Below are 11,218 nucleotides of genomic sequence, written 5' to 3' on the forward strand. Positions count from 1 at the left end.
CCTTTATAAAATACGACTTTTATAATCTCAGCAAAAAATAAAAATGAAAGTAAAGAAAAGTAAAGGTAGAAGGAGCGGTTAAATTCAGAGTATTGGATGAGCGTTAAGAGTTAAGACCCAACGGCTACTAGGCTAGCAGAATAAAATTGCCACGTAAGCCAACTGAATAGAGAGTAAAGTGAACAACACAACATTAGCCGTTAGATTCACTTGAAACAATCCAACGGCGACGATTGAAAGAAAAAAAATTCGACCGTTGAATGCAAACACTATTCCTATTACAAATTAGTTCAATTCGCATGAAATGAAATCCCCAAACGTTGCATTGCATCACTTCCTTTATCATTTATTCTCACTCATTCATTCATTCAGACATTTTCACAAACACTTAGAAGAAGAAGAAGAACGAAAGAAAGAACGTTGTAAAGAGAGAGGGTGGCGACGGTGGAAGAAGAAGAAGGAGGAGAGAGGCGCAACGGTCGTCTCCACGTGTTTCTTTCGTCTCTCTTTTCAACCATTGGCGGCGTTTTCGCCACTTCTTTTCATCAACAAGATACCATGGCTTCTTCCATGGCTCTCCCCATCGATCAACAGCAACAACAACAACCTAGTGGTATGCAAAAAACGCTTCGGTCACTTTATCTTCTTTTTCTTCTTGCTTGGATCATGTGATTTTTTCTTCCGCTTCTTGATTTGTTGTTTCTCTCACCAACTCCGGGTTTTCCATTTTAATGCTGCAAAATCTGATTTTTTGTCCTTCTTTGTTCTCGGCTGGGTTTTTGCTTGTTGAGTGTTTGAATAAATGCCCCCAAATCGTAAAGTTGTTATGCTACCTTTCACTGCAAATTTGTTAACTTTGGGTTTTTTTAATCGGTGTTTCTTTCTTGTGGATCTTTCTCTTTCTTCTTACTGTATGATTATGTGTTAATATCTTTGCTGTCTGTGTTTATTAGGTGAGAATGAGAAAAAGGTTATTGTGGCAGCAGCAGAAGGGAGGAACAATAGGCGTGCATTACAAGACATTGGTAATCTTGTGGCTAAGCAAGCAGAACAAAATGTGACAAAGCGCAACACAAGGTAATAATCCAATTTGTTCTTCAGTTTTCTTTTTTACACCATAAGGCCTCTCTTGTAGAAACTTCCTTCGAGTAAAATTTCAAATTGTTTCCTCTTGTAGAAACTTCTATGCTAATGACCAAGCTGCAGCAGAGAAGAACAAGGTGCTTATTAACTCTCTATCACTCTGTTTTTTTTTTTTGTTATTTTCTTGGTTAGGTTCTAGAAATTGATGTCTTAATGTACAGAAATCAAGCACTGAACTTGTGAATGGAGAAGCAGTGGTTCCAGCTAATAGGGTTGGTGTGAGGAACTTCAATGCTGCAACAAAGTTAGAAGCAGATAAGAAGCCACCAACAGAACATGAAGTCATTGTCATCAGCTCAGATGATGAATCCGAGGAAGAAAAGAAGAAGAAGCCACAAGCCGCTAAAGGAAGAAAGATAAGGGAAGGGGTAACCAGGAAAAATGCTAAGGCTTTCAGTTCAGTCCTCTCGGCTAGAAGCAAGGTGATGAACAATTTTTTTTTCTTCTTTTTCTACCTTCTGTTTTGCATCAGTATCATTGTGGTTTCTAATAACATAAAAAATTAGTTAATCTCAGGCTGCTGGACTCGCTTATATGCCAAAGAAAGTGGTGAACATTGATGCAACTGACATGGACAATGAATTGGCAGCAGTGGAGTACATTGATGACATATACAAGTTCTACAAACTCACTGAAGTATTCCACTTGTTTTGCTTTTGCTCTTTCTCTAATTGCATTCCTTTATAAAACTATGCACCTTTTTGCCTAATGCATATATATATGACTTTGCTCTGTCTTTAATTCCTATAATTTTGTCCTGTTGAATTCATGTGTTTTTGCTTTCCGTAAATTTCATTCCTATGTATTTTTGTTAACCTAATAATGTATATGTGTGACTTTGATGACACAGGATGATGGTCGTGTGCATGATTATATGGGTTCACAGCCTGATATAAACGCCAAGATGAGATCAATCCTTGTGGACTGGTTGATAGAAGTGCATAGAAAATTTGAACTAATGCCAGAAACTCTCTATCTGACCCTCAACATTGTTGATCGGTTTCTGTCCATGAGGGTTGTTCCAAGAAGGGAGCTTCAGCTGGTTGGCATAAGTTCAATGCTGATTGCTTGCAAATATGAAGAAATCTGGGCTCCAGAGGTGAATGACTTTGTTGTCATATCAGACAATGCCTATATTAGAGAACAAGTTTTGGTCATGGAGAAAACAATCCTGGGAAAGCTTGAATGGTACCTAACGGTTCCCACACCCTATGTGTTCCTTGTTCGGTATATCAAGGCCTCCACTCCCTCTGATGATGAGGTATACATATATCTTTGTAGCTTAATTATTGTAAACTTTGTTAAAAAAGTGCCCCTAAAATGTATTTGTTTTGAATTTTTGTTTCAATGTAGATGGAGAATATGGTGTTCTTCTTTGCTGAACTTAGCATGTTGCACTATCCTACTATTATCTCCTATAGTTCTTCTGTGATTGCTGCTTCTGCTGTGTATGCTGCAAGATGTACCCTTAAAAGGGTTCCTTCTTGGACTGAAACTCTTGAACACTACACAGGCTACTCTGAGGAAAACATAAGGTAACATAACATTTTATTTGACAATTCAGTTAACTACAATTCCATCAACAAATTGCTATATGGACAATACTGTAACTTAATGTTTCTTCTAATGGTGTAGAAATTGTGCCAAACACATGGTAAACTTTCATGTTGCTGCTCCAGAAAGCAAGCTTAGGGCAGTTTACAAGAAATTCAGCAGCATGGATCGCAGTGCTGTTGCTCTTCGTACCCCGGCAAAGAACTTGCTAGCACAATCTTGAACAGCTAGTGTCAAGAACTGTGTATTTTCTTTTAATGTTTTTTGGATGATTGTATTTACCCAGCTTATGAGTCTTTGATATATTGATAACTATATGTGGTTTAGGGTCTTTTGTTCAGGGAAGATCATTGTTGGTATGATCTTTAGGGAGATATTATCTGGGAAGTTTGAGTTTGCTAGATATGATTCTTATTATGTAAAGCAGAATTTAGATGATATGGTGTGTGTTTTGGATATGAAAAATTATGTGTAGCTAATGAAATTAGTATTTTCTTTTTTATTTAGCACCTAATTTTGGTGGTTGAGTGAGTTAAGAATATATCTTTCTTTTTTTGATATTCGGCATATTCCTCTTTTTTTCAGAAGAATTTTACACCATACCTTATTTTCATATATAAAAAGAAAAAAAAAACCAAGTGTCAGGCCTAATGAGGCAGTTATCTCAATCAATCAACCTCATCCGAATCTTAAAAAAGGTCAATTCTATGGTGTCTATGAGTTGGTGCTTAAATTTTGCCTAACTTACTTCTTATAGTAAGTTTTGATTTTTTAAAAATTATTTATTGTTATATCTTTTAAATTAAATATTATTTTTTAACTTTTTTTAGTAAATAAACACCACCTTTTAAGTACCATAGCATTCACCCTTAAAAAAATAGTTCGAATAATTAATGTCTATTTTATGAGATCAAGCGGCACTTGTCACTTCATTTGTTTCAAGCAATTTAAATGAAAACACTAGAAACAACCTGTAAATTAAACGAGATATTTGTTATGCCTATTTAACAATAATAATGATAACAGAAACTAGAGCAAAATTTGGTACTTAAAATATTAAGATTTAATTTAATCAGTCTACAAATTACTTGGTTTTTTTAATCTTTTTCAATGTTGACTAATCTTTCAAAATTCAATTTATTTATTTTTTTAATTAACAAAGTATCCCATGAGGAGTTCAATCCAAATACTGTTAACCAGCTAATTGATGGTGATTTGTATTAAAACAAATTTAATTTGGAGTAGTTTTCCTTATCCTTGACCCATCAATAGATAATTTAGAATATCTTAACTTTTCTTCCCCCTTTATTCACTAGTCCAAGTCAAAATAGCTACCATATAAAGCAAGCAATCTCATCCAGAAATTATTATTAATAGAAAAGACAGATATTAACATAAATTGCCACTCTTTAATTTTCCTCCAACAAAAAAAAAAAAAAAAATGCCAAAAGGAAGAAAGGTGAGGCTGAAGAAAAAAAAATTGCCTTAGGAATATGACCAATGCAAGTATTTTAAGTTTAAAGCAAAAGCATGACAAATCAGTTGGAATAGTATTAACAATAACAACAATGATGATAACAAGAGGAAAATTATTGAATTTGTGTATTTATTTTTCCTAGTATATTAGTTTAATACACACATTGTTAATTGTTGAATATAAAACAATAAATTTCTAAATTTTTATACCATATCTAACAATAAAGAGGATAAACATTTAGATGAATCATGCATTAGGGTGACATAAGTGAAAATCTTATCATGATATGTCACTTTAAGAATAAAATAAAAATAGGATTTTGCATTTACAACATATATTTTTTAAAGAAAAACTTTAATAGTTTAATTGTAATTAACCTACCTATAAATAAAAAACTTAATAAGTGCTATAGCAAAATCCGATTTTTTTTTTCTTATTTGTATATCTTGCCTCTATTATTTATGTATTTCATACACCTAATCTACTAATTAAGAAGTCGAAAATTCGAGAGTTTATTTCCATTTTAAAATAAAAAATATTTTATAAATAGTCATTTGTCTTTAAGTGAATAATCAACTATTAAAGAATAAATTATCATCTCATTGATGGATATCTTAATATAAGCGAATGTTAATACTTTAAGATGAAAATAAAGATGTACGGCTTTTTAAAAATTAATTTATTACATTAAAAAAAGCAAAATAAAAGATAAAATTTTTTAGGGAGTTATTCATCTAATGACGTCTAAAATATTTTTTTTTAAAAGATGTTTGATTTTCAATCTTTTAAACTTTAGTTTTTAAATTCTAAATTTAAATAATTATATAAAATATAATAAATAATTTTTAAACAATTAATAAAATATAATAAATTAAAAAACAAAATTTTTGTTTAATTAATAATAAGAAGCGGAACGTTTAAAGATTTTTAAAGATGAAAGTGCAGCTAATAATAAATAATCCATAAATATATAAAGCTAAGTACATGAAAGAAGCAAGCAAGGAGTTAAATTGAAGTGTGTTTGGTCACAAAATCAGCCAACACAAGAACACAACACAACAAACATTGAAGGGATCTCAAAGACAAACACCAAAACCTTGGTACTAAAATCCCAAAACTAGGGAATGGGTCCCACCTAAACCTTCCATGGGCGGCACAACATTTTTGCACACTCTCTCTCTCTCTCTCTCTCTCTCTCTCATTTTTTATTTTTATTTTCCTTCTTTTCAAAAAAAGCAAAGCTACCCTCTTTTCTCTCTATGCCTTATTCTCTCTCTCTCTCTCTCTCTCTCTCTCTCTCTCTCTCTCTCTCGGCCATTATTCTCAACCTCTTGTTTTGTTTGATACCCAACTTGGAGCAACCCCCTTCTGCCAACTGATCCTGCAAGAAGAATCACAAGCTAGCTACCCCATTTTCATCTTCTCATGATTTGTAAGTAAAAGTTTTTTTTTTTTTTTTTTGATAAGGCTTTCTGCTAATTGCTTCAACTCAAACTAGAAGAAAAGTAGTTAAAGAAGGAGGATTAGGGTTTAGACTTTAGTTCCTTTCTCAAAAGAGTTTACTTAGACTTCAATTGACCTTAAGCCTTATAGGGTAGTTTTATCATATGTTTCTCTAGTTATTATATAGTCTGGTATGTGTTTGTGTTATTGTTTTTGTATTTTAGTTTTCATATGTATGTGAAAAACAATGAATTTCTTCCATTAAACTATGGTTTACTCAGTAATTTTAGCTAAAGTTTGTGTTTTTGTGATTGGCAGTTGGAACTGATTGAAAAAAATGACAAGGGTGACTCGAGATTTTGGTGATACAATGCAGAAAGAGGCAGTGCCTGCAGTATCCTCTGATGTGGTGTTTACTTCAAGTAGGTTCCCTAACTACAGAATTGGAGCCAATAATCAGATTATGGAGACGAAGGAAGACCCGAAAGTACTGTCTATGAAGGAGGTTGTTGCTCGTGAGACTGCCCAGCTGTTGGAACAGCAAAACCGTCTATCGGTTCGTGACCTTGCCAGTAAGTTTGAGAGGGGTTTAGCTGCTGCTGCTAAGTTGTCCGAAGAGGTTACTCTTCTTTCTCTTAAGCTCAATTTGTTAAACGTTGTTTATCCATAGGAATATAGTCATGTTTTCTTCATTTGTTTGTTCAATTTCATGTAGCTTGTATTCTTTTAAGTTTTCGACTAATCAGTAACCACTGATCATAGTTTGCTTTCTGATGAAGTCCGTCTGCCTTATTTTAGCTGAATTTTTTGTTGGCTGGTGAAATTCAGGCTAGACTTAGAGAAGCAGCATCATTGGAAAAACATGTTCTTTTGAAGAAGCTTAGAGATGCACTTGAATCCTTAAAAGGGCGTGTGGCAGGCAGAAACAAGGATGATGTAGAGGAAGCTATTGCTATGGTTAGTTATCGTTTTTATTTATTTATTTATTTATTTTTGAGTAAAGGGAAAGAAAAATACTTCATTTTCATTTCTATATAGTAAATGAATGCTCATATTTGCTCTGTTTAGTGCTTAGAGAAATTTATTCATATGAAGCTAGCATTGGGAATTTAGAATGTTGTTTATCCTCTAATAGAAATATGTTGCTCAACATCCCCAATGAAAAGTTTCAATTTTTTAAAAACAGAATATTCATTTTGACGACATTTTATTCACCCGTTTGCTATTGTTCAAGAGATTAGAGCAGCAACAGTAACTTATTCTTTGCATTCTTCAGGTTGAAGCTCTGGCAGTTCAGTTAACTCAGAGGGAAGGGGAACTATTACTAGAGAAGGCAGAGGTGAAGAAGCTGGCAAGTTTCCTTAAGCAGGTGACGTCAACTACTTAACTTCTTCGACCTATTTAAGAAAGTTTATTAGAAATAGAAGAAAGTAGGAATAGAATCGATTTCACTTCCGAAGTCCAATGCTGAGACTTCCAATTCATTAGTAGGCTTCTGAAGATGCTAAGAGACTTGTTGACGAGGAAAGAGCTTTTGCTCGTACTGAAATTGAGAATGCTAGAGCAGCAGTTCAGAGAGTTGAAGAGGCACTTCAAGAACATGAGAGAATGTCTCACGCTTCAGGGAACCAGGTTTGTGATATTTTCTAGTCATTTATCAAGCTTTAATATTGTTGAATTTAGATTTATTTTTTCTCCTAACGTGACGTTACACATCAGACTCGATAACACTTATTTTCTTGTTCATATATTTTCATGAAAATTTGGTACATGTTTAAATATGTGTACTTGTACGGAGGCATGTCACATGAATATTTTCGGCTACTGATCTTTGAAAAGGCAATGACAAACAGAACACAGGAAATTTTTCTTTAAGAAATTATCTTTTTGCTTAAAGGTTTCTTGCATTTTCCTCTTCCATCTTTCCATTATTTGTCATTTTCTTGTGATGGCCTGAACATAACGTCTTGCTTTGTGCTTGGTTAGTTATTGTTATTAGTTGCATGATGCCCCTGGTGCTAGTGTTAGCCATTGATCTTCTATCATAGTTATTTCCCCTTGAAAGTTAAATGCTAGTGCATCTCTTTACAAGTTTACGAGTATACTCAGCAGTTGTTGTGTTTATGTGAACTTTAGGACATCGAACAATTAATGAAGGAGGTTCAAGAGGCTCGTAGAATCAAAATGCTACATCAACCAAGCAAGGTATACATTAAATACTGAAAATGTTTTGTACTTGCATGTGGTTTTTATAGTGTAACAAATAATAATGTTTCTAGCCTTTAATCTATAATGGGATTAGGATAAGAAAATTGATTTATCCCAATGTGCTCCACACCATAATATATTTTAAATATGGCATCAATTTCTCTGTCTTTGTCTTTGGTGACTTATAAGAAGAGATAGTAAGGGTTTGAATTAGTTGAATATACTTGTAGGTCATGGACATGGAACATGAACTTCGAGCATTGAGGGCTCAACTTTCGGAGAAGACTAGACATTATCTTCGACTTCAAAAGGAGGTACGCCTTCCTCTTATGCCATGTTGAAGATGTGATATTGTAGTGCGCATAGCTGGTTCCGTGCAGTATGTTGGCAGTTGGTGGTAGTGCTAGTTTATGCAGTATGTTATATTGAATCGAGTAAATCTTCATAGTTCTTCGTCAAGTTGAGACTATGATCTTGAGATGTATTTTGGGGATGTTCAAAAAAGGTCTAAAATGTGATGGATACCGGTGAAGTTAGTTTCATAGATAAGTATTTGAGTATGGGATTCAACATTGGGCTTATTCTTTTGGTTGAAGTGGATGACAAGTTTCTTTGATTGAATTAGGGGAATATATGATTGATTGTCTTCCACCATAAGCTTCTTTCACGGTCACTGAATAACCTCAATTATGCTTTTCAGCTGGCAAGGACAAAGAAAGGTGGGGAAAGTGTTCCACAATTTTATGAACTAGAAGGCACTGAGACATTAGGTTCTTATTTGGAAATTCAGCCTTGCTCCGATATTGTTCCTGAAGTTTCAAAATGTTCAATCCAGTGGTATCGTGTGTCGTCCGATGGCACCAAAAAAGAACTTATTTCAGGTACATGACTTGCTTTTTTATGGCTGCTAATCTTATTAAGTTAGCCAGTCTTAATTGTTGATGGTGTTTTTTTCTGTAATTTTGATTATTAATATCATTACTTACTTGCTTATCATATTGTATATATTTCAAATTTCTCTTCATCAGGAGCAACTAAATCGATTTATGCCCCTGAACCTTTTGATGTTGGACGCATATTGCAAGTTGACATTATTTCCGATGGCCAGCACATCACACTATCAACCACCGGTCCAATAGATCCAGGTTGGTTTCAATTCTGGATCGACGTTTCTAATATAATATTTTTGCTTCTATTGAGTTTATAATTATAAATTTGCTTCTTTTATCAGTTTCAACAAGTGGATATTTCTGTGCAAAATCGAATTGAGTTTAAATTGCTTTTGTATTCTTCTGCAGCTGCTGGTTTGGGAACCTATGTAGAGGCGCTTGTGCGAAAACATGATACTGAATTTAATGTATGGTGTTATGATCCTTTCAATTATTCTTCTTTTTTTAAATCAATTTCCTTTTCTCGTGAAATCGTTTACATAATTACGTATTTCATGCTTCTGCAGGTGGTCGTAACTCAGATTAATGGTTCACATCATCCAACCGAATCAATTCATGTACTTCATGTTGGAAAGATGAGGATTAAGCTATGCAAAGGAAAGACAACAATTGCTAAAGAATATTATTCAAGTTCAACGCAGGTATTTTGAATAGCCGACACTGTTGACAAAGAATGACAAGATTTATAGTTTCCAACTTCTACTAAAACCTGGAATTCAGTCAACCAACTTGCTTTGCTCTTGTTTTGTGTAGCTTTGTGGAGTTCGAGGTGGTGGCAACGCCGTGGCCCAGGCGCTGTTTTGGCAGCCAAAGCAAGGGTACTCTTTTGTATTAGCTTTCGAATCCGAGAGAGAAAGAAATGCAGCTATCATGCTTGCAAGGAGGTTTGCATTTGACTGTAATGTAAGTTCTTCTTAACAAGTTATTGCTTAATGCTGAAACTTAAGGATGCTATTATAGTCTTGCATTTACCATATCCTTAAAATAGAAAACTAAGGGTTAATTAATATGTAGGTCCATATAGTTTGATCATTGATGCAACTGTTAGCTAGGTCTTATAGTTCAAAAAATTTCAAGAGTAATACTCCAAATCAGTTTTTATGAAATTGTTAGTTAGACATTTTGTTCTAAACAAAGTTTAATCACCAAATCAATTTCCAAAATTTTATTTCGTTATAGAAATCATTCCTTACATCAGATTATTCGTCTATGTGGAAGGACTATTATGTCTTTCTTAAATAACAATAGAGACTGATTTGAATAGTTGATGATTAAAATTTGTTGAGGATTAAAGTGTTCGACTAAAAATTTCTTGGGACTGATTTTGAATTTTCAATCATGTCCTTCCTTACATTGGGATATTGTTTTTTGACTAAATTGTTACATTTAATCTTACAAATCAGATAATGATCTATTGAATTATATGAAAGAGTTATTTTATTTTATTTTTTTTTTCGGGTGTGTGTGTGATGTTAGGTTATCCTAAGGGCTAGATTACTCACAATTTTATTTGATTTAAAGAGCTCATTAAAATTCTTTAAATTATAAGAACCAAATTAAAAATTTGAGTCACAAACTATATGATGCAGTATAATAAAACAACTTATATTTATATAATTAATGCTAGAGAATTGTCATATTTTAACATTAACTCTGATCTTGCTCACCATTCCTAACTTGGCAAATGGTTAAAATGGCAGATCATGCTTGCTGGACCAGATGACAGGGCTCCCTTAGGGACATGATGATGATGATGATGATGATGATTTCTCATTTCCCAAAATGTAATTATATGAAATTTTCTACATTGTATAATAAAAATAAATAATAGTATTAGTGTGTGTAATAGTAAAAATGTGCCTTGTTAAGTTGTTATTGCGGTTAATGGATACAATGATTCATACCTTACCTTATGGTCTGAATCCCCTTTTATATAAAAATTTTGTTTCACAAACACCAAGGCAATTGTTTTTGTTTGTTGCCTTTGTGAGTTAAGAGTTTACAAAAGCATAGATTTGTATTTGAATAATTTGAGTTAGAGACAAAAAATTTGCTTTGAGAATTCTATTTGCATTTATTTGATGAATAATGCTCTACATCCAAGTGTTTTTGTTAACAGAAAAGTTCTGCATACAAGCCCTAAGGGCTTGTATGCTTTACAAGTTCATTAACTAATAAACCCTCAAAACGCGCTGCAACCCTACGTCCAATACACGCGCTATATAAAGATCCTGCGTATTTATAACTACCAAATTTAAAAGATTTGTTTCCTTTTTTGTTCTTCTTCTCGTTCTTCTTCTTTTGGTTCTTCTTCTTCTCATTCTTCTCTTCTTATTTCTAGATTTATTTTCTTCTTCGTTCTTCTTCTTCTCGTTCTTCTCTCTTTTAACTCCAGCTTCGTTTTCTATCGATTTTTGTTTACTGAAATCAAAGTTTGGATTCG

At 33.3% G+C, this 11,218-nt stretch overlaps 2 protein-coding genes across 2 annotated transcripts; both read left to right on the forward strand.

Moving 5' to 3' along the window:
* Positions 1-301: 301 nt before the first annotated feature.
* On the forward strand, positions 302-3,211 carry LOC112702129 (G2/mitotic-specific cyclin S13-7). Its single transcript, XM_025753047.3, has 8 exons — positions 302-613; positions 954-1,077; positions 1,178-1,220; positions 1,305-1,565; positions 1,660-1,779; positions 1,994-2,404; positions 2,497-2,678; positions 2,779-3,211. Exons 1-8 carry the CDS (start codon positions 559-561, stop codon positions 2,918-2,920), a joined length of 1,338 nt encoding a protein of 445 aa, XP_025608832.1. The 5' UTR covers positions 302-558; the 3' UTR covers positions 2,921-3,211.
* Positions 3,212-5,209: 1,998 nt separating this feature from the next.
* Positions 5,210-10,837, forward strand: LOC112702130 (stomatal closure-related actin-binding protein 1). The gene is made up of 13 exons (XM_025753048.3): positions 5,210-5,606; positions 5,936-6,236; positions 6,446-6,574; positions 6,894-6,986; positions 7,109-7,249; positions 7,754-7,822; positions 8,056-8,139; positions 8,526-8,706; positions 8,854-8,970; positions 9,124-9,182; positions 9,282-9,416; positions 9,529-9,678; positions 10,476-10,837. The coding sequence occupies exons 2-13, from the start codon at positions 5,955-5,957 to the stop codon at positions 10,518-10,520; spliced, it is 1,485 nt and encodes a 494-aa protein (XP_025608833.1). The 5' UTR covers positions 5,210-5,606; positions 5,936-5,954; the 3' UTR covers positions 10,521-10,837.
* Positions 10,838-11,218: the final 381 nt, after the last annotated feature.

The sequence above is a fragment of the Arachis hypogaea genome, chromosome 7 (assembly GCF_003086295.3).
Source record: "Arachis hypogaea cultivar Tifrunner chromosome 7, arahy.Tifrunner.gnm2.J5K5, whole genome shotgun sequence".
NCBI lineage: Eukaryota > Viridiplantae > Streptophyta > Magnoliopsida > Fabales > Fabaceae > Arachis > Arachis hypogaea.